This window comes from Eleutherodactylus coqui, chromosome 3, assembly GCF_035609145.1.
Source record: "Eleutherodactylus coqui strain aEleCoq1 chromosome 3, aEleCoq1.hap1, whole genome shotgun sequence".
NCBI classification, from domain to species: Eukaryota; Metazoa; Chordata; class Amphibia; order Anura; family Eleutherodactylidae; genus Eleutherodactylus; species Eleutherodactylus coqui.
The window spans coordinates 231,042,853-231,067,151 of NC_089839.1; the positions used below are offsets into that span (position 1 = coordinate 231,042,853).

The window sequence follows — 24,299 nt, forward strand, 5'->3', positions numbered from 1 at the left end:
CTGTGACTGTAACAAGAGGACGCCCTCTACATCTAGATGAAAGAAGGTTTATACACTGACATAGAAAGGGGTCCTTTACTGTAAGAGCAGTGAGACTATGGAACTCTATGCCTGAGGACGTGGTGATGGCAAATTTGATGAAAGAAGGGGCCTGGACATCTTTCTTGTGCGTCACAATGTTATAGTCACTGATTATTTCAAAAGGGTTGTTGGTCCAGGGATTATTCGCATTGTCAGATTGCAATCGGGAAGGAATTCTTTTTACCTTAAATAGGGAAAATTGGCTTCTACCGCATTGGGGGGGGGGGGGGGGGGGGGTTTGCCTTCCTCTGGATCAACACAGGCTGAACTGGATGGACATACTATGTTACATGAGTGCTATAGCACAGAGAGCTGCGCTGCTTTGCAGCTTCCGAGATACAGTCTGTCTCTCACCAATTATGCTGTTTGCTAACTCCTTTTGACTTCTATGGGACAATATTGGACTGTGGGAGTTCTATAGAGCCAATAAAAATTATAAATATATAATATAGGAACATATACAGTTCTGCTAAAGGACAGCTCTAAAGGTACGATCAGAAGCAATAGTGATTTTGCAGTAAATTCGCAGCAAATGCACAAAAATCTTCCTATACAATCTGCATGTGTTTTGTACTGATATTGCAGCACAATTTGATCTAGATTTGTCACAGATTTCAAATGGTTATCTGCAACCTGTCTCATAATCCAAGCGGAATTATTCTCGTTTGCGTGAAAGGAGTGTAGAAACTTCATGAACTCGCATTGTACTGTATTTATTTATTGCTGATCTTCAGTGCTGTACCTACACCAAAAATATTCTGAAAATTTCAGTATGTCTGAACTACATAAGAGGGATTACCATAACTGCAAAACATGGAAGACAGGCAGGTCCTACATACAATTTAGGGAAATTCCAGAATAAATGCCACATGGTAATTTATAGCAATTTACATTGGACTTTGTTATCGGAGCTCCAATATATAATTTAGAGAATTCTTTAGGTTAGTTTACGGAGTATCTGTTACCCAACAACATACCCGCACAGTGTGCTAGAGAAGATCTGGGTGACCAGCTCATTGAAAGTCATCTAATATATGGCAACTAATTCACAGGGTTTTAGTACTGTAATATGCAATCTTAACTACTTATCGACTGTAGAACCACATTCAGTCTACCTCAACCCAATTAAGTAGGGTCGATAAAAAATAAATTACATTATTGTCAATACAATTAATCACATGATGAAAGAAGCTTCTGTCCGTTGAAATATTCTATACAACATACATACTGTTTCTAATATGCGCACGCATTTTGACTCTCGATTTAATGTGTATTGGATGAAGCAGCCACTTACCATTTTGAAGCAATCTTCACAAACCAGTTCCTCTCTTAGGGCTAGAATAGAATGGGTTCTTATAACACTCGCCTTCCTCATGTATTGTGTGTGTGGGGGGTGGGGGTGATAGAAATGCTTCTATAACACATTTTTTTTGTACTTAATGTCCTAGAGTGTGCCAAAAAGGAAATCGTATTTCCAGTAAATCAAAGCGAGGTGGAGTAAGAAAAAAGTACATACACATGCCGAAGACCTGAAGGAGATAGCCAGAAGTCAATGACTAAGATTAGTAGGTTAACTGCCATTACTATATTCTGGAATACTGTTCCCAAAAATACATTAATTTTTTTTTTACAAAAACTTAAGAAGACCCTCAATGATCCAGTTACACGGTCTAATATTCAGGGTATTGAAAAGCACATTTCTGTTATCCACGAATATGGTGTTTCCTTCTCATTACCTTTTTATTCTGATCTACTACTAATGGCACAAACACATGGTGCAGATGCTAATATGTTCGCGGCTAGGGGAGGTCTGACAGTTCCAGAGCCCCCTGACCGCTGCCTTAATGATGAGTGTGTGCATGTAGCAGAGCTGTATGGGAATGCTGCAGAGCTGTGTGTGTGTGTGTGTGCATGTAGCAGAGCTGTATGGGAATGCTGCAGAGCTGTGTGTGTGTGTGTGTGTGTGCATGTAGCAGAGCTGTATGGGAATGCTGCAGAGCTGTGTGTGTGCATGTATATAATGTGGTTAGCCAAATGTAATCAGGAAACTTATGTGCTTGCGCCATTGTTAGAATGGACACACTAGGTTTAATAAGAGATGACTCCTTTCTATACTAGATCAAAATTAATGACTGCAGTCCCTCCACTTTGTTAGACCCCCAAGAGGTTTTTTTTATATATTAGTATGAAATATTTTTTCTTGTGTTCTGTTGTCTAAACCTGCGGCGTGTCCGATAGTCTGAAAAATATGGTACGGTACTTTGTTTCTTTTATTGAAAATTATCACATTTTTTTCCTTTGTGAGAAACTTCATGAATTTCAAGTGTTTTTGGCTGCATTTTTCTATTCAGAACATTTTAACATTTGTTCTTTGTGACATTTTTCAAATCCTATAGAAATAACTATGGAAAAAATGGCAGAAAAAAAATTGTTGCATGCATGTTGATCCCTCAAAACACACCAAAAGCCATGAAAAATGCCCAAAACAGAAAAGCATTGTTTGCATGTTTTTATATTTCAGCTAGTATTTAGCCAGAGCATTTTTGCACAAAAAAGCGCAGGGACAACTACCAAGAAAAATACTACAAAATAAACTGCATAAAATCAAAATGCAATTTATAAAAACACACATAGGTTAATAGGTAGAATGTTGGCATGATTTGTTAAGAGAATTTAATAGTATTTACAATGTCCTGTTCAATTTAAATCGATAGTTCAAGCATTTCCTTATATTTAAAGTATTTATCCATTTTTAAACAGCATATTACACATATTATATAGAACTAATCTCTATAAAAAGTTAAGTAAATGATGGGGAGGGGTGGGTGTGAAGCATTGCCTGGCTACAGTAAAGACCTAACACATACATTGTCCAGGTGTAAGGGGGTGCCCCACACACTCCTGTGAGGGTTATGAACATGAAAACTTATATATGTATACATTTCATCCATCTGTGATATACGTTTCCGGAGGCTTTAGGCCTGAATTGTATACATTAAATGCTTGTACATTTAGGTTAGTACTTAATTACATTAAGTAGAGGTGTAATCTTAAATGTCCATCATGTCTCCAAGATCTTGTTTATCTCGTTACACTGATCAAAAGGTTGTGTGGAATACTTTGTTCTTGACTGCTGTCTAGGTAGGGCATGTGATTAAAAGGTAGATTGTAAGGATACCAGACAGGGAGTCTACATTCAAATAAATAAAGCATTGTTTATAGAGAAGACACAATTATTTACCAGTAAAACAGGTCGACCTCTGTAAAGCAGTTCAACCTCTGTAACACTAGCCTACTGATACGCCTACTGATACGCCTACTATTTTTTGTATAAGAAATGACAATGTACAGAATAAAGATAGATTGCTCTAAGACACGACCGTGATGCCTGTGTCTATTGCTTTCTCACGGTGGCCGCCATAACCACCTCTGATTTGGAGCCCCACAGCATATTAACGTAACATGGATTTATCCCTAACATTAATTGGTGCCCAGAACGTGGGGCTTGATGGAGCAAGAGGACCACCTACACCTCGAACCCCCCCGGACCCAGATGGGATAAGGAGCCACTCGGAACCACGGATTGACAAAAACTGCGCAGTAAGGTAAGGCTTTATCTTGCCACAATCTATCCGTGCTTCCTGGCTGCTCCTTTCCTGTCCGAGGGGTAAGAAGTGCATGCCTCTTATAAATCTTCAAGCTTTTAAGAATCCATATGGTGGGCTGAATATGCTGTGCGGGTGTTTAACTGTTATTGTCTTTATTTGTTACTTTGCATGGTCAGTGTACAGAATATGAAACCCTCTTGCCGATCTCTGGAAGGCATGGTATAAATTGTACCAGGGAAGCCTAAAATTTTCAGGGGATAAAATCCCTGATGGGAGCCTCTTATAGGTATAAGAGAAGAAGTTGAGACGGGGGGAAATAAGCAGGGTTGGAAAGTACCGACACTTTTAGACAAGTGAGGAAGTACTGACACTTAAAAAGTAGTAACTGACATGCAAATGTTTTTGTCTTTATGTGTGTGTATAAATGGAAGGACCTGTATGAGAGTTAGACTGTGTTATATGGTGTATACTGTCCGGTAACCAGAAACGAAATGAAGCAAAAATGACCAAATGCTGAGCCAGACCACAGGGGGTGGAGCTAGGTGATGTAAGGAGATGGGAGGGAAGAACAATAGGAACAGGTCTTGCTCCACCCTCCACACAGTCCAGCCTAGGTGAGAAGTGTGTCTCCATTTTAAGTGGATGTTGGTGTATATATATGTATATTGTGGTAATGTATAGAGTGAAGGTCACTCTTAGACTCCATGTTAAGTCTCTCACTTGAACAAATGGAGTGACCAAAGGAGGGGCATCTAATTTTATTCCTGAGACTAGTTGTGTGAGATAATAGCCCAGGATTACCACAGTGTATATATGTATATACAGATTCGTGGAATATGTGGAATTCAAAAATATTGAGTTGTGTTAATTTGAATATTATTGAATTAAGATATTAATATGAGATAATTGTGTACTTGAAACACCTGATAAGTACTTTAGTCAAATTAATAACAAAAGTTCTATTTAAAGTGTAATTCATCTTCAATGAACAACAGTATTTTATTTGAAGAGTGTATAAAGAAAATAATAATAAAAATAATAAGCCTCTTGGTATACATAAGCCGCCAGCCATTGGCCATACTGCTGGTAAAGAGGATAAGGTGTAAAAGACTGCACAGAAAATAGTGAAACAAACAATTGTTTTATGTGTGTGAAAGAATAAAAACAATAAGCCTCTTGGTGTACATAAGCCGCCAGCCATTGTCCATACTGCTGGTAAAGAGGATAAGGTGTGAAAGATAGCTAAAGAAATTGGCAAATGAATATTGGTCCCCATCCCACTTATTAGGGTCCCAATCAACTACAGTATGAACCTTTTATAGTGTCTAACTCTCTTTAAAGCGTAATTTGAACTAAGTCTTGCTCCTTGCAGCAATACATTAATAGCGCTGTGAACAGGATTACGCAGAGAGTAATACACTAGTTTGTTTTAAAGGAAAATTTTGATAAACTGATAGTTGAAGAATTTCTTGTGATAATCTGGCATAGTGTGAAAATGTCGCCTTTTAAGAAAATCCGCAATAGTACGAAAATGTCGGTAGCTAAGAACAAAGAAGTGTCCGATGAATTGTTAATTATGCCAGGGTGGAATAAAGCCCCCTATAATATATTGGCCGCTGAGTGGTCGCAGTGTGGTGAATATCAGTATGTGGGTAGAAATGGGCATAAGTTGTATTGTGTTTGTCATTGGGTAGCCTATTCTGAGTGAATTGTGTAAAAACCGCGGTACTAAGAGTTTTTCTTATCTATACATAATTCGCTCATTATTGGAAGTCTGGTGTACAGTAAATACAATCCCAATTTCTACTTCACATATTATCAGTCCGTATAGGAATGAATAAAACCCCCCTTAGTGAGTGTGAATTTGCAGTTTTTGTAAGGTGGGGCAGGTATATTACACTCTAACTTCATTTTGAATAGTCAGCCCAGGTTATTTGCACAATAGAAGATGCTTACAGGCAGTGGAACCTGTTATACAACTCTGCTATTTGTCTGGAGAAGTTTCTGTGTTCTATAGGCAAAGGGTGGAGTACTGGGCTTTAGACTAGAGGGCCTACTTGTCTTTGCAAAGAAATGTGAATTGAGAATTGCTTATATTTGGCTGCACAGGAAAAAGCCCCTATGTTGTATTATATTAAATATATATATACTGTTCAATAGCTAAAAATGAAATGAGAAAATAATTCAAAGCACAGGTATATAATGTTCTCTCATTGTGGGGTCAGTTCCCTCTTCCACCTTCACCCCCTCCTTCATCTCAATTCCAACCGTCTCCTCCCCCACCCTATGCCAAGTCATCCACTCCAAGGTCAAACATTGGACTGGAGGGATGGACCTGCTGGCATTGTGGACAACAGAACCCGGATTGGAGAGAGAGCTGCCCTGCTTGCAGAGCTCCTCGGTGCAAACCGGTTATGCCTATGCTCACTAGATCCTAGGCTAGTGAGTGGAAGCGTGAGAAGGAGGACAAGGAGGAGATGCAGGAGTATATGTAAAACAGGGAAGGCAGCGGGAACTATAATCTAAAATTATGTGAAAGACTATTGTGGCACAGATTGGGATAAAATTAAACATAGAGAATTGAGAAGTGGTAAAATATTTTTAATTTGTCTGAAACATTGGGGAAAAAGAAAAAAAAAATTGAGAGAATCCTCCTTGTCTCTTTCTAATATCACACAAAGAGAAGGAAGAAAGTGTAAAACAATTCTATGCCCCCCTTCAACAACGTTTGTCAGATCTGGGATATAGGGGCATAGAAGAGATGGGTAAACATGTACTTAGTATGGCCTTTGTAGAAGGTCTATTGAAATCCCTAAGGTCATAGATAATAAGCCAGAGTGGAGACAGTCTGAATCTCCGGCCCTTTTTCAGACAAAAGGGCATTTATGTAAAGCTAAAAAAAAATAAAAAAATAAAAAAAAATAAATGCTTGGACAACTTCTGGCACCAAGGGTGCGCAGAATTCTCCAAACATGTACAACCAGGCATTCCAGTCTGTCCTGCAGGCTTGGACTCCGCCTGAGGGGACTGTGCTGTTGCAGTATGTTAATGACCTTCCGCTTTGTGCTGAGGATCTGAAACATGTCAATCTGCATCCATTTCTCTTCTAAAAAAATTTTTTTTTTTTAGCAGAAAATGGCTGCAAGGCTTAAAAAGGAAAAATTACAGCTTTGTAAACAAAAGGTTGTTGTCTAGCTCAAGAAGGCAGACATCTCACAGAACGACGCAGGGCTGCAGTTCAAGCCATTTCTGTATCTTCTTCTGCTGCCAAAGCTTTGCACCTTTTTGGGACTTGTCTCATACTGCCGTCCCTGGCCTTTCATGCGACAGCAGTATTGACGCAAAAACATGGAGGACGTCCACGGACACTTGGGTATTACTCCATGAGATTGGATCCGGTAGCCCGAGGAGCCCCCTCCTGTGTCTGTGCGGTGGCAGCAGTACAAGTAATGGTTGACAAGTCTTCTGAGTTGGTCCTGAACTACCCCACCCCCTAGTGGTTCTCACCCCTCATGACATCCAGAGTATACTCACTCAAGTACAACCTAAACATCTGTCTCTAGCTCATCAGATAAGGTTGCAATGTGCTTTGCTCATACCCCCCCTTAATATTTCTTTTCAATGGTGAACCCGGCTACTCTTCTTCCAATCGAGTATCCTGGTTCAAATAGGGGAGGGGGAGACATAGGTGATCTAATGGGGGAGGGGGAGGCATAGGTGATCTAGGTATTACAGATCAGCTATTTTTAAAAAAATTTTGTGCAAATAAGAACGTGATCTATTTGGAATAGAATATCAGCATGATTGTCTAGCATTGATGCAACAAGAAAGTTTAAGTTTTAAAGAGGTACTGAAACCCCTTGTTAATACATATTTTGAGTTGTTTTTTTTATAGATGGTACCAGGGTGATTGACAACTCCACACCAGATATGCAGTGTTCACACAACAAGATCTCTAAAAGCAGAATGCCTCCGCATGTCTCAGCACAAGAAGCGGAACTGAAGGCCCTCACTGAGGCGTGTAGAGTGACAGAAGGTAACCATTTACACTGACTCCTGGTATGTATTCGGCATAGATCATGGTTACGGCCCAATATGGAAGGCCAGACATTTTTAAACTTCTGTAGGACAACCCATTGAGAATGGTGTAGCAGTGCAGAACCTTATGAAAGCCCTACTCCTACCAGACAAAGTAGCAATCCTAAAGGTGAAAGCTCATACTAAAGCCAACACTGCAGAAGCAAAAGGCAACGCCCTCACAGACTTCACAGCAAAAGCAGTGGTCCTTAAGCCGTGGAAGAAAGAAGAAAAGAAGATACTGACCGCATAAGTCAGAGACTATGATTTGGACTTTGATAAAAATTTGAACATTGACAGTCACAAGCCAGCAAAGAAGAAAAAGATAAATGGACTAATATGGGAGCAGTAGAACAGGGTGGCGTATGGCAAACAGTCAGTAACTTGCCTACCACGATCCCTGTACCCCATGATGGCCCAGCTGATCCATAGAAAGACTCACCTATCGAAGGCAGCTATGCTACTGACGCTTGAGAGAGAAAGGGTGGCCCCTGGGTTCTCTAGAGCTGCTACATCATTTGTCCAATTTTGCATGAGCTATGCCGTAAGCAACAGGGTAGAAGTAAATTGACCACAAAGGCACTTGCCAGGACCACTCTACCCATTTCAGGGATTGCAAATTGACGACATTCAGCTCCCACGTGTTGGGAAGTATGAATATGTGCTTGTTGTTGTTGATGTTTTTCAGGTTGGAGGTGTACCCTGTTACAAAAGTAAATGAGCAGGTAACCGAAAAGAAGCTCATGAATAAGGTAATCTGCAGATACGGGGTACCAGAGGTAATCGAGTCAGATAGAGGTACACATTTCACAGGTGAAATAATGCAACACTTCATGTCTGCCCTGGGTAACTCCCAGGCATTTGACACCCCTTATCATCCACAAAGAGCCAGAAAACCATTGTGCATTATAATATTTCTCTTCAGGCAATGAAACCCTGCACCAGAGGAAAACGAAAATGGTATGATACCCTATTAGGGGGAATTGGTACAGGTGTAGGGGTTCTGAACTCTATAGATTTAGAGGTGATGAAGAATAAAATGGCTGGGGTAGGACAGGATGTTTCTAGATTGATAAATGTTCAGGCACAATGCATGCCTTCCTTGTTCCTCCCCCGATGTCTTGCATTAGGATATGATAAGGATGTATTAACGCTTTTTAATCTGGTTTTGCGGTTTAAAAGGATTTGTTTGTAAATATGAGTAAATTCATGAACTATACACAATGTAGCCTGCAATATGTATATATGATTCACGAGAGGGACAAAGCAGTCAGATTTGATGACAAATAATGAAAAATTGTGGAGAAATATTCTCAATAATGTAATTCCAGTAGCATCTTGGATACGGCCCGGGGCTAATGGTGTAGAATGCTCTGATGAGTATAGCACTGGGGAAATGATTTTATGATGTAAAGGACACAAGCCTGATGTGTAAGTTTGTAGTACTACCTGTGGTGTTCGGACCGCCTCTATATGCTTTACAATATTGGTTGCCCAAGTTCACAGGTATGATGATTTATAGTGAAAATAAAACCCATGGTATAGAGAACTGTGAAGAAACATTGGATGGCCTAGCATGCGGACGGAGTACAGCCGCATACGAGCCATGTTTCCAGCAGCCTTCAGTCAGCATATGTGATTGGACGGTGTTACCTGCTTCATCTATATGCTGATAGAAGTTGGCCCCCAATATATATGCTTTGTTACCAACCAAACTAAAACCACCAGTATGTATAATCTCACCACTCCATTGTCTGGATGTATACAGAACATGTCGGTGATACATTGATTTACAGAAACTTACACCTTTTTGCCAGATGCTGAAGCAACATTAAGGTACTACTGGCACCCAGATGCTATCCCTATGACAACTCTGACTGTATCCTTGGGTAGAATTGTAAGACTAATGAAAGACACTGAACACCTTCAAAAGAATTTGGATGTTACTAACCTCTCCCTTAGGGCGCCCACCCACTGGCGTTTGCGATTTCCGTGCGTGAAAAACGCAGCGTTTTCGGCGCGTTTTCCACGCGTTTTTCGCGGCGTTTTCGCGGCATTTTCACGGCTTTTTCGCGCCATTTCCATTGACATTCATGGGTGCATTACGAGAAAAATAAGGACGCATATGCAACTGACAGTTCCTATGTTAAAAAACGCAACGGACCGAAAAAAAAAAACCCAAGTGGACAGGAACACATTCAAAACTAATTGCTCTTGAGAAAAAACGCAAAACACAAAGGAAAAAAAAACGCCAGTGGGTGGGCGCCCTTATGGAATTAGAAAAACATGTATGGGTAGGAGATAAGTTGGTCAGCATAGGTACTAAGATCCAGGTAGACACAGAGTATAACTGGTATGATATTTTTTACTGGATGGTCACCTACAGCAGGAAAGATGATGGATTTTATGTTTCACCCATTACTAATACTGTTTCTTTTGTTCATTCTTTTGAGTGTTTGCAATTTATGGACATTCTGTGGGATACGGAGACAAGCAAATTATCTGGAATCGCTCCCTCTACGATATCGTTAAAACAGTCATACGTAAAAGAGCAACAACAGTGGGGATCCGGCGAAGAGGATAGAAAGACCGGCAAGGGTGGCTTAGCACCCTTGATAGTACCACTACAAAGGCTCTTTTCAAGATGGACTGTTTCAAAATGGGGGACTGTGAGGGTTATGAACATGAAAAATTATATATGTATACATTTCATCCATCTGTGATATACGTTTCCGGAGGCTTTAGGCCTGAATTGTATACATTAAATGCTTGTACATTTAGGTTAGTACTTAATTACATTAAGTAGAGGTGTAATCTTAAATGTCCATCATGTCTCCAAGATCTTGTTTATCTCGTTACACTGATCAAAAGGTTGTGTGGAATGCTTTGTTCTTGACTGCTGTCTAGGTAGGGCATGTGATTAAAAGGTAGATTGTAAGGATACCAGACAGGGAGTCTACATTCAAATAAATAAAGCATTGTTTATAGAGAAGACACAATTATTTACCAGTAAAACAGGTCGACCTCTGTAAAGCAGTTCAACCTCTGTAACACTAGCCTACTGATACGCCTACTGATACGCCTACTATTTTTTGTATAAGAAATGACAATGTACAGAATAAAGATAGATTGCTCTAAGACACGACCGTGATGCCTGTGTCTATTGCTTTCTCACGGTGGCCGCCATAACCACCTCTGATTTGGAGCCCCACAGCATATTAACGTAACATGGATTTATCCCTAACACTCCCTTATGATGAAAGCAGCTAAACGTTCAGAATCTGTGGCTCACGGCCAAACTATAAGCCCCGCACCTTCTGATCCAATACCTAACAAGGAGGGGGAGGTGGGAGAGAGAGACACACCCAGGACACAGGGAAGCAGCTCTGTATTACACTTTCCTCCACCAGCCTTAGCCAGGAAGGGAAGGAGGAGAACTGGGAGATGTGAAAGGTGCAAGCTGTCATAATATTGAAGTTGGAGTTCCCTGGACAACAAATGTAGTAGGACCCCACTATAATTTTAATTTTTATTAAAGGTAACATAGCCCAGATACTGCAGTCTGGGGAAATTCAGATCTCCAAATTGAATACAGACTCCTTCATCGGAATCCAAGATGAATCCGGACCCCAAATTAATTCAGACCCTAAACTTAAAAATAAATTCAGACACCAGTCTCTAAAATAAATTTAATCATCAGAGTAGAATTAAAATTCAGAGCCAGGATCAAATTCTAAGTTTAAATGGGGTTGTCCCATTTCTAGCTATTGATAACTTATCCATCCTCAGGATAGGTCGTTAATAGCAGATTGGCAGATGCTTGCTGCCCAGGCTCCCAGAAATCAGCTGTCTCTACGGATTGGTGTCTTTGTGCACAGAACTGTTTTGCTGCTTAAAGCAGATAGTTCCGTATATTGTGCTGCGGCCCAAGTTAGTATTGCAGGCTGAGCTATATCGAAATAAATGGAACTCAGCTTGCAATACCAACCCAGGCCACTGCACTGAATGCTGTCTCCTAGAGCAAAGGACTTAGAAGTGAGAAGTGGTAAGTGATGGCAGTAGTTATACACTTATTGACAAAAAATATCAAGCACCTATAAGGAGTTGTTGGTATTGAATGAAACTTTCTATGTGTGATTGTAACATTGTAAGTAAGTGATTACAATATCAGAGCAAAAGGATTATTTATTGTGGAAAATGGAACACCTGAAGTGAGGCTCTTGTATCCTGTTGTACCACCTCTAGCTTGGATACAAGATGTGATACTGGCAGACATGGAGGCTTTAGTATGCTGTTAGGCCACCTCTAGCTTGGATACAAGATGTGATACAGGTGGGTATGGAGGCATACAGTTTCCATATGGTATCCTGCGGCATATTGGTCCACATTTACTATAACTCAGCCTCTAGATTGTGCAAACTCGTAGACTGTCAGAGTGGACATCCCAGATGTCCCATGCATGTTCTATTAGCGATAAAGCAGGCAACTGGGCAGACCACGAAAACAAAAGTGTGACAATGTTGTGGAGACATTCCTGTGACACCCTTGTGTGTGTGACCAAGCATTATCCTGCTGGAAAATGCCTCTTCGAAGCCGCCATGAGAGGAACATATCTCCTGAACATATCGCTGAGCTGCCATTTCCCTCGGGGCCCTTTGGTCTCTCTCTCCTTATTTTGGACAGCTGCCCAGCATAGGGATAGACAAACTATCCACAGCAGGCCCCTTTTCAATGGCTGCAAAAAGGTTGTATGCAGCTGCTACTGCTGCATTCTCTCCTCTCTGTGTTACGCCCCTGGTCTCACCAATGATGCAGCTCAGACCTTTTTAAGTTGTGCTTACAGGGTTGCCAAAACACTTTCACGGGTCTGGATCTTCTGAATGGTGATGCGCTATTCATATTACCATCTGTGTCCCCAAGGGAAATGGAACCCCTCCCAGCAGTCTTTCCTGAGGCCGATTCAAAATGGCACCGCACATCCTCTTCTGTCTCCCTTCCCAGCTGTGGTCGGTGGAGAGGAGGCTTCCTGCACAATGGCAAGCACCGATCTTCTCCTCTTCCCCACTCCCCTCCCAGTAGGGTCCCAGACAGGAAGGGGCAGGGCCAATACTGCAGTTGCTAGCCACATCTGACAGGAGTGCTATCCCTTTACAGTGTGGCAGTAGAAACTAAATACTGTAAAAACATTTAAACAATGCCTTGTGTGCATCTGTGGAAAAACTAGAGACTACCCTAGTGATATCACTTGCCTTGATCCACTGGGGCTTATTTACTAATACTGTTAGTGCAAACTTACACTAGACAGTCTTAAAATGCATCAGTTTATCCCTCAATGATAAATGTGTCAACTTTGTTAGACTCTATAGTCTAGGTTTAGACTACCTATTAGTTGGCTACGTTTACACCCAAAATTGTGCCAAGATTTTGGCGCAATTTGACAAAATTTAGGCCACGCCTATTTTTCAGACAAGGTGGAAAAACTGACCAAGGGTATGTTTACATGCAGTGCTGTGTGCTGTGCTCACTACAGGCTGACCAGGTACTGGATGCCAGGGAGTGCTAACAGTGCAAAGACTTCGGAGGTGAGGAGAGCGCTCTATCTTCTAAAATCGGCTGCAGATACACAACTGATTTTGAGTCAAAATCCTCACCAGTGGCGTCTTGGATACGGAAATGCTGCGGAATTTTCCCCGCTACATGTAAACATACCGTAAAAGTGTTTAAAGACACGTGACAAATGTGGCACAGGCATGTAAGACTGTATTCTGGCATAGTTTGCTCCACACAAAAAAACCATAATATTTTGTATAGTAAATAAGCCCCACTGTGTCTTGTGCAGCTGGCATCTGGCATGTAGTGTGTCCAGCGGCTACCGGCTCCATGCAGCTGGCGTTGGTGTATGTTGTAACTGGCCTGAGGAAGCTAGTAGTTTACCAGAAAATGTGTTGTCTGTCCACCCGCTGTGCTTACTCCAAATAAAGATGTTGATACTTACCTCCCTCGGTCCCTAGTTGTGTACTGATGGAGCTTCTCTGTGGTAAAGCAGTAGTCAGCAGATATAATTGTGTGGGCTGCCGCCTGGCCTGGTCTTCATTGGTCAACCAGTCATTTCACACAGATACTACACATATAATACATACACAGCATGCACTACACACAGAATACACCACACATACTCTACAAAGTTTTACAGATGGGGGACCTTGATATTGTGACCATGATGTCACAAAAAATTTTGAACCCCTCCTAAATATAGTTTTGCTGCGATTTCTGTCAAATACTGGCAAAAAAAAGCAGAAGCCTTGAAGCAATTTTTGCAAAACCACTTTTTTGTCTTTATGAAAATCATAGCAAACTACAGCATTTTTAGTGCAGTATGAGATAATCCATAATATGTAAACATATATATGTTTGGGTTAAAAAGTGTTCAGTCTCTGATAGAGACCCCCTAAGTGGCCCTGGGTGGTCAAGGAGGCTTCAGGGCACATGTACTTCCTATAATTTGGCCCTGTAGACAGTAAATACAACAGTATGGAAATAATCAGACAAATATAATTATTTGTGACATTCTTTAATAACAGGAAAATCATATACATATATGTATTTATTAATCCTCAGTTTTATATCTTGCATTATCATATATTTCATTACTTAAACACATTTCAGAAATCATTTTGCTTAAAGATATATTTTTTTTGCACTTTAAGGGCTTAGTCACACAGGCACATTGGCGCCCGTGTTACTGCAGGAAGGAGACGGCCACACTTCAGGACGGACGTCTCTCTGCAGCGCCAGGAGAAAGAACATGTGACCGGCTTCATTGCCGTCATGTGTTCGTTCTTCTGCGCTGCGGGGAGTCGTCCGTCCTGAAATACGGCGGTCTTCTTCCTGCAGTAAGGGCTCAGTCACACGGACGCCCGTGAACGGGTGCCGATGCACCTGTGTGACTAAGCTCTAAGGGCTTAGTCAAACGAGCCTTTTTTTTTTGCACACAAAAAAAGCGCTCCATGCATTAGCAGCTTGCACGTGACCATGGCTCAGTGCCCATTGCTTTCAATTGGGCCAGCGCTGCTGCCGCCGGCCAAATTGAAAACAATGGGATGCAAGCAACCCCCACAGTGATTTTTGGGCAAGGGCTTTAAATCCGACCGGAACTTTCAAAAGGTGGGGATTTTTAAATCCCCGCCTCTTGAAAGTGCTTTAGATCAGTTTCGGGATTGCAAAGACAACACGTGCCGGAGCCCGGTGAGTAATGTTTTGGATTTTTTTCTACACCTAGGGATGATTTTCAGGAAAGGGCTTATATTTAAGGCCTTCCCCGAAAATCACTGCGGGCGTTGCCTGCATCCCATTGCTTTCAAAGGGGCCGGCAGCGCTGGCCCCATTGAAAGCAATGGGAGAATATCGCGTTCCCTTGCCACAGCTAAGGCTTCATTTGCACTGTGACAGGGGGTTCCTTCATCCCCACAGGGAGTCCTCTTGTCACTGAACACTGTGGTAGTGACAAGGGAACTCCCTGTGGGGATGAAGGAACAGTGCTGTCACAGTGTTCAGTGATGACATCCCGGTGCACAGATGTCCAATCTTTTGCAGGTACGAGTATTTTGCGCCTGTAAAAGACAGTCATGTGGAAACACCAAAGGAAACCAATGGTTCTATCAGACACGCTTTTTTTGCATTTATAGGCACGCGCAAAGCAACGCTCGTCTGACTTTGCCCTTAGTGTGGTTTCACACACAGTGTTTTTTAGTCAGTTTTTACACCAAAGCCAAAAATGTATTCAACAAGGCGGGCAAATCCTTCCTTGATATTTTTGATTCCTTTTTTAATCCATTTCTGATTTTGGATCAAATAACTGCTTGAAAAACTGCCACAAAAATGTGTGTGAAACCACCCTTAAACAGTATTCTACAAGTGAAAGCAAATGCCAAAGGCACAAACCCCTATGCCAAGTTCCCTAAAATATAACTTTTAATACATGTAGATGTAAATTCACCTGCTAAAGGTTAAAAATCCAGGTTGCCTGAGACAAATAAGCACTCATTAGGTAAATCAACCGTATGAGAGTATGGATTTGCCTTATTTCTCAGAGACATGAGTGAAAGGGCAAATAAATCAATTGCAAAGGATAATAAATAACAAAAAAAGTGAAAAATCATCAGGTGATACACCCATTAGGGTGGGCCATAGAGATATGGCAAAAAATAAGGTGGCAGCTATACAACAAGACACCTTCTGAATTTGTAATATCTGCTAATACTAATATTAGGGTAAAGTTTTAGCTTTAAATTCCAACTGCAAGATGGTGCTCAAACCTGATGTATATTATCATGGATACTATGTAATTCTGTCTGGTGATCACATATCCCTATAAGGTAGCTCTCCCTACTTTGGTATATCAAGAGAAATACTCCTTCAATATCAAGGCTAATACCTTGAGATTCCCTGAGGATGCCAGGGAGCTGGCGAAACATGTTGGGAGGCTTACAGCAGTGTTTTTAGCACAGTTTGGCTACATTTTGTCCTTTGCCATGAGTGCTTGTCTTTTGATTCCCCTTGATACCGAGGAGGGAGTTTAAGTTTTCCACTCGGCTCATGAAGACTTTAAGGCAGTTTTTCACCTGCTTATGAGTGTATCACCTGATTTTTTCCCCCCATTTTTCTTATATGTGCCTTTGCCCCAGATTGTGATCATACATTTCAAGCAGTTTTTTATCCTGAGGATAGAGTTTGAGTCTTCCACTCATGTCCCTGGGAAATAGGGTAAATATGCACTCTCATATGGGCGATTTACCTAATGAATGCTTACTTGTCTCAGGCAGCCTGCAATCTGCATTTTTACTCCTTAGAAAGTGAATTTAAATTTACATCTAATAAAAGTTATATTTTAGAGAACTTGGTCTAGGAGTTTCTGCCTTTAGCATTTGTTTTAAATCGTTTGCCGAACTTCTAAGCAATTGTTTTATAAACCGTATTCTAGACAGCATACAGATTAGTAGAGATTACAAAAGTGCTTGCTTCACATAGTCCAGGCAAATTTCATTCTTTGTTGCAGTCATACTACATCAGTAGTTTAATAAGGATTATTCCTGTAAAAAACAAGAATCTATAAAACATATGCATGGGATGGAAGTCTTTATTAACTTGCAAATACGATGTTACTCTTGAACCCCTTACATGATGATCTATGTACATTTATTTAGTGGAACCTGGGGGTGAGGGTGAGAAGGGGCTATGGTGTTGCACCAAAACTCTAAACTCTGAAATTAAGCTATATTTCAGCCATCTGATACTTCTATCAGAAAGGGGTACAGTATTTCATTTACACTCAATATTCGCAGAAAACAAATGTGTTTAGACTTTTTGGCTATTTCTTTTTATTTGGCATTAGTTTGAAATAAAAAAAACATACAAAATATTGCCCTTCTGTGACGGCCAGCACAAATGAGTACACCTCATGAATGGAAAGGAAACAGACTGTTGAGGCCCATTTACAGGAAGCTATGATCACTCAAAAATCGCTAAAAAGCGATCATTTCAGAGTAATTGTTGCATCTAAACGCACACCCATCGCGCAATTTTCATGCATTGCTAGCTGATCGTACATTCAGTCTAAACTAAAAGTCGTCATTCAGCCCTATCAGTAGTTCTCCGTGAGTAGTGCTAATAGCATTGTTTCCCACTGGAGAACAAAAGAACTGAAAGCAGATAAGAGCCTCAGGCTGTTACCTGCTTTCAGCTAAGGCTTCATTTGCACACTTAATTGCTCTTAAGTAGCTGAGTAGCTACTTAATAGTTTATGCAAAATGATCACTCAAAGCTGTCACTCAAACTGTCGTTTGAGCGATCTTTGAGCGATCATCGGCTTGTGTAAATGGGCCTTTAGTTTTCTGTTGCCATAAGAGGAAGATAATTATCGGCAATGTAATTCTCATTATAATAATAGGAGATAGAGAGGACCCCGGAGATCTTGTATGACAGTACTCTGCATTGTGATCCTCCATGCTTCTTTCTCTCAGCCACGATCCAGCAGCCTGTGTGCTCAGTGTAAACAGAAACGTATGATATTCTGATTGCCTATCACCCCATCTATTTCTTTATGAATGGGGCTCATCTGCATGTGAGTCCACTGCATCTCAAAATTTAAATCCACAACAGAAATCTGGGGTAAAATGTGGTTTTCATTTGAAATCCACTTCACATTTTTCCAACATGGATTAATATTGGGCCTAACCCAGATCTTCGGTAAACCTCACATTCAAATCCACATTTAAATCCACAACAGAAATCTGGGGTAAAATGTGGTTTTCATTTGAAATCCACTTCACATTTTTCCAACATGGATTAATATTGGGCCTAACCCAGATCTTCGGTAAACCTCACATTCAAATGTATTCACTGATGAGTAATGTGGTGAGGTAGAGGAATGTACATGCTACATTCATGCAGGTCTTATTCACCTTGGCTGCACAAACGCAATAATTATAATCCTGGAGGAAAAGGATATGAGGATATACACACACAATCGGACACCGTTCACACCAAACATAAACCAAATGTGCATGCAACAAAGGGGAAACAGGGACATGGACCCTACACCACCACACCAGGCGGCCAAATACTTACCCATGTACTAAAACAACAAGCACATGGAAACATAAATAAGTACAAGGTATTAGTCAGCATTGTGTCCAAAGTACATAAACTCACAAGCCCACGTCAAGGGTCCTCATTGTCTTGTGAGTCCTTACACTAACAAGATAAATAAACCCCAGGAAAGGGAACCCTGCCTACAAGCGGGTGATCGTCCTAATAAGGACGGCCCCACGCTGGAACCTAGGGAACAACTCACCCTAGATAGGAATAAGCAGGAATACCAGATGAGGACATAATACACAACAGGTGTCTGCACATCTACATATGCAGGAGAACACCAACATAGGACATAATATGCACCAGATGTCTGCACACCAACAGACAGACACTGAACACAACAGTGTTCACACCATGTGTCTGCACACCTACAGACATGGGGCTTAAACACATGAGCTTGTTTTTCTCCCCTTATACAGCTATGATAATCACGGTTGTATAAGGGGACAAAACGAAACCATTGATCTTAATAGGCATTCATTGGTTTCATTCTCACTGCTGGGATTTCTCAGCCGTAAATACCACGGCTGAGAAAATATAGGACCTGTCCGATCTTCCCGGCATGTAGTAAATACATCGCGCAGGGAAGATCGGGCTGCCGCTATCTTCCTGCCTTATTTATCAAAGTCCTGTGCTCTGGTGCAGAGTTTAAACTGACTGCGAGGGAGAAGAAATCTCCCTCATTCAGATGCAGCTACGCTCTGTAGTTGTGCCAATGGCAGTGTGTTTTAGCCCATGTACTAAACAAGACATTTTTCACACCAGGTGTCTGCACACCTACAGACAAAGGGGAATCCCACCCAGAATCTCATGCATGCATACCTACACCAAAACAGGACATAGTCCACATCCACACATATTAGGGGCAGAGCACCATACATCACCAATCTGACAGCGTAGAGGACATCTGATGTCTGGAACCACACCGTGAGAGACGGGTAAAGAAGCAGGGGCCTGCAAACGTGGTAACTGTATATTATTCAGAGAGGGGCAGCGTATATCAGCCATTCCGTGAATACCCAGCCGATATACATCCATGTGAATAAGCCTTAAGGAAGATACAAAGTTTCAGATAAAGAGAATAAAAACCCTTACCTCGTTTTCTTTTTATCTAAAAGATAAATGATAAAACTGTGTTAATTTTCTGAAGATAAAACATTATATGAATATGTATATTTATATTATATATGGGACAATGAGAGATGGTAGGGTAGAAAATGAGGCAGCAAGTAGGCAGACGTCTGGCTTTACTGGAAGTGTCCCTTATTTTGATCCACAAAGTTTTGACCTCGATATTTTAAAATGAATGTCTGTAGGCATCTTTGAGACAATATGAAAATTCCAAGGTGTTAAGATTAGAGATGAGCGAGCGTACTCGCTAAGGGCAAATACTTGAGCGAGCATTGCCTTTTGCGAGTACCTGCGCGCTTGTCTCAAAAGATTCGGGTGCCGGCGGGGGAGAGCGGTGAGTTGCGGGAGTGAGCGGGGGGGGGGGGGGGGGGAGAGAGAGAGAGCTCGCCCCCCCCCACCCCCGTTCCTCCCCGCCGCTCCCCGCCACCGCCGGCACCCAAATCTTTTGAGACAAGCCTGCAGGTACTCGCAAAAGGCAATGCTTGCTCGAGTATTTGCCCTTAGCGTGTACGTTCGCTTATCTCTAGTTAAGATACTTTTATCAGTAAGATCAATATCTTTTTTAGCAACAAATAATTAAAATCACGTAAAAAAGCCATAAGACAGTCAAAAAAAGTGTCCGACCACTGGGTAAACAACGTACATAAAGGAATCTCAAATCCTATGTGCTAAGTACTACTAGGTATGAAGGCTCATATGTAGTTATATATATATATATATATATATATATATATGAGAGTAAGTGAATAGAAGTGTAGTACAAAATCATTGGTCACGACACTCTGCTATTCCTTTATATACATTATTTGCCCAGGATTCGGCTGCTTTTTTGAGTGCCTTATGCCTTTTTATGTGATTTTAAGTATTTTTTACTAATAAAGATACTGATTTTACTGATTTAGGGTGGTGTATACTTTTTGTTGATTCACACAATAATCGTTCAGTGTAAACACAGCCAACGATAGAATGACGAATACAATCGCTTATCATTCATCAATCACTTCATGCAAGCATGAAAATCATCGTTGGTTCATTTGCTGATCGTTTGGTTCGAACACCGATCTTATTTTAAAAAAACAGTTTTTGCCGAAAAAACAATGGGATGCTGGCAACCCCTGCAATGATTTTCAGGGAAGGGCTTTAAATATAAGCCCTTCTCTGAAAATCATCCCCAGCTTGTGTAAAAAAAAAAAAAAAAAAAAATTATATATATATATATATATATATATATATATATATACTCTCCTCTCCACCACTGTTGGGGCTCAGCGCGTCTAGCCACTTGGCTTGCCGGTACTGTACTGAAGTTAAGTGGTGCCTGTGATTGGCTGAGCGCTCAGCCAATCAGACGCAGCCATTTCAGGAGCCGGGGGGTTTAAATCCCTGCCTGCTGAAAGAGCTTAAGTACAATGCTGGCGAGCCAAGAGGCTAGACGTGCCGAGCCAAACAGCGGCGGAGAGGTGAGTATACATATTTTTTTTACACAAGCTAGGGATGATTTTCAGGGAAGGGCTTATATTTATTGCCCTTCCCCAAAAATCATTGCAGGGGTTGCCAGCAACCTATTGCTTTCAAGGGGCCGACGGCAGCAGCGGCCGCCCCACTGAAAGCAATGGGCACACAGCTTCGTTCACGCGCTTTTTTTGCAAACCAAACCATGCAGCGCTGTTTTGCACACACGTGCGCATGCAAAACAATGCTCATGTGAATGAGGCCTAACAAGTATCTGCTTCTTGAAAAAAGTGGTGTTCTGTGTTTTCCTGCCCACACATATCATGGCTCGCCAGCTCTATGTCTGCCTATTCAACCACCTATTAGGGCTTGGAGTCATTGACAGGACACACCGAATTTTGAACCCCTTCCAAAGGTCTCGGATATACCAAAATGGCAAATTAGGGGCCATCCTACAATCTATTTAAATAATTTTTGCTTGATTGTTTCTTGCAAGCAGCTGAAGGTTTGTAAAATTGGCAACTAAACCTAATTTGAAATGGGGGAGGGGGGAATAATTTCGATTGCAACTGTGTATATAACTCAACATACAGTACATATGCGGGAGCTTCAATATATTAACCTGTTATTTGTACTATAAAGTAATAAAAATGCAATAAAAAGATAAATGCAATTGTTACCTTTCTTCAGTCGTCGGATAATGAACCAGAAAACCATTGCTAAAGACAATGCGCTAATAGCAGTGGCCAGGCCAATCATGAATACCGCATTAGTGTGTTCATCTGGATGGTACACAAATTTCTCTTGTGCTGAAAAGATAAACACACTTATTATAATTCATTACTGATTCTTTTATTACCATTTGTCGTACATAAAGCTACTAGTTTGGACAAATGTATTATCCATGAATGAGGGTTATGGATAATTATTAACCCCTTAAGGACATGGCCTATTTTGGGCTTAAGGATGCAATGATTTTTGGCGGATTTTATTCTCCACTTTTCAAAAGCCATAACTTTTTTATTTTTCCGTCGACGCGGCCGAATCAAGGCTTGTTTTTTGCGTGAAGACTTGAAGTTTCTATTGGTGCCATTTTTGGATACATAGACTATATTGTAAAAATTTTATTATTTTTTTTTATGATTGCAGGGAGAGAAAACGCATCAATTCTGCCATAGATTTTTGGGGGTTTTTCTTAAAGCGTTAATTATGCAGCATAAATGACAATACATTTATTCTGTGGGCCGCTACGGTTACAACGGTTTTTCCATTTTTCTGCAATAAAAACCCTTTTTTTTTTGGAAATCTTTTTTTTTCTAAATTGCTGCATTCAAAGTCCTATAACTTTTTTATTTTTCCATGGGCGTAGCTCTGAGAGGGCTTAATTTTTGAGAGACAAGCTGTAGTTTTGATTGGTACTAGAGATGAGCGAACACGTTCGGCCCCGCCCCTTTTTCGCCCGAACACCGAACTTTGCGAACACCTCGGTGTTCGGGCGAAAAAGTTCGGGGGCCGCCGTGGCAGCGCGGGGGGGTGCGGCGGGGAGCGGGGGGGAGAGGGAGAGAGAGAGGGCTCCCCCCTGTTCCCCGCTACTGCCGCCCGCGCCGCCGCGCATCTCCCCGCCCCCCGGCGGCACCCGGACACTTACGCGCGAACACTCCAGTGTTCGCTAAAGCCGGTGTCCGGGTGCGGATGTGTCCGTTACGGACACGTTCGCTCATCTCTAATTGGTACCATTTTTGGGTACATACGCCTTTTTTGATAACTTTTATTGCATTTTTTGGGAGACAAAATGCTAAAGATTATCATTTTGCCTCCATTTTATAGTGCTTTTTACGCTTTTTTCCATGCAGGATAAAAAGCATGTTCAGCTTATTGTACGTGTCTTTATGGACATGACAATGCCAAATATGTGGGATTTTTTTTTTATGCTACATTTTTATTTTTTGTACATTTTATTTTATTTTATTTTTTACACTATTTGTGTCCCTGTGGGGGACTTACATCATAGCACCGATGATCGCTATGATAAGGCATTGCAGGACTTCTCTCCTGCAATGCCTTATCGCTTATTACAGCCATCATAGGCAGTGATATACAGGACGCCTGTGGGTGGCATCCTGTTACCATGGCAACCAGCTGGGCTCTCTGCGATTGTATCATGAGAGCCTGATAACATCACAGAGGGAGTGCGCTCCCTCTGTGAACCCTTCCCGTGCCTCGATTTACATATATCGTGGCAGGGAAGGGGTTAACAGCGGGGGGCGCATCTCCGATGCTATCAGTGACAGCCATCTCCTGCTGCCGGATAGCGCGAGATCTCTTATGATCTTGCGCTATCCACATGATATAATGGTACGTCCAGTTGCGGGAAGTACCCTGCAGCTATGAAGTACCTTTACGTCATATGGAGGGAAGGGGTTAAAGGGGTTTTCCCCACTAAAAACATATAGCAACTATCCACAGGGTAGGTGATAAATGTATGATCTCCATAGGTACAACTATTGAGACTTGAGCCGTCATTAGGGGAGGCACACTGGGCAAGTGTTCCAAGGCATGAAGCTTGTGGCATCCCGGGGGTTCCTGAGCTGCCATGTATGGCCCAATACTCCAGAGTTTTTCTATTATAAAATTTAGAGAGAAAAAAAAATGAAAACGCAGCCTGTACTCCCCACACCTCTTATTTCCACTGTCGTTATCTGTTTGACTCCCGGAAGCCGGTCACATGCTGCTGAGAACAAACCTTGGTGTTAGCATTGAGACAGCTGAGGCAGGGATTGGTCGCAGCTGATAGATGACCGTGCTACCAAGAAGTGAGGTAGGACAAGAGTTGCGCGGGCTGAAGCAGTGGAGGGAGCGAAAGGTGAGGTGGGTATGGTGTGTTTTTTATTTTACAGCATATTGGACTATTATTACAGTATGAGGTCTTAAAGGAGCATATGGGCATTATTAACCTCTTAAGGACTAGGGTGCTTCAGTACAAAAGGACCAGACACGTTTTAGGTATTTTATCCATGTGGTGGTTTTACTGCCCTATTGGTTTTAATTGGGAATTAAGTTTAATTAGTTTTATATGTAGAAACTATTTGGGTAAGAATAGAAAGAGAGAACAGAAAGGACACTATTGTAGGCATTTACTACAGGCTGCCTGGACAAGCAGAAGATATGAATGAACTCTTCAACATCAGATGGCCAAGTTCTCAAAAAAGTATGACAGTGATTATGGGAGATTTTAACTATCCAGACATTTGTTGAGAATTTCTCTCAGGTAAATTCTCAGGTAAATTCCAACAAATT

The 24,299-nt window shown here is 41.4% G+C and overlaps 1 protein-coding gene across 1 annotated transcript in view; it reads right to left on the reverse strand.

Moving 5' to 3' along the window:
* LOC136620282 (P-selectin-like) overlaps positions 1-24,299 on the reverse strand; it is a 141,951-nt gene that overhangs the window by 59,029 nt on the left and 58,623 nt on the right. Inside the window, exons 9-12 of the mRNA XM_066594982.1 lie at positions 21,683-21,811; positions 19,515-19,530; positions 18,393-18,399; positions 1,376-1,495 (exon numbers count right to left, since the gene is read on the reverse strand). Of these exons, the coding sequence (XP_066451079.1) occupies positions 1,376-1,495; positions 18,393-18,399; positions 19,515-19,530; positions 21,683-21,811 (272 nt within the window). The remainder of the gene's footprint in view (positions 1-1,375; positions 1,496-18,392; positions 18,400-19,514; positions 19,531-21,682; positions 21,812-24,299) is intronic.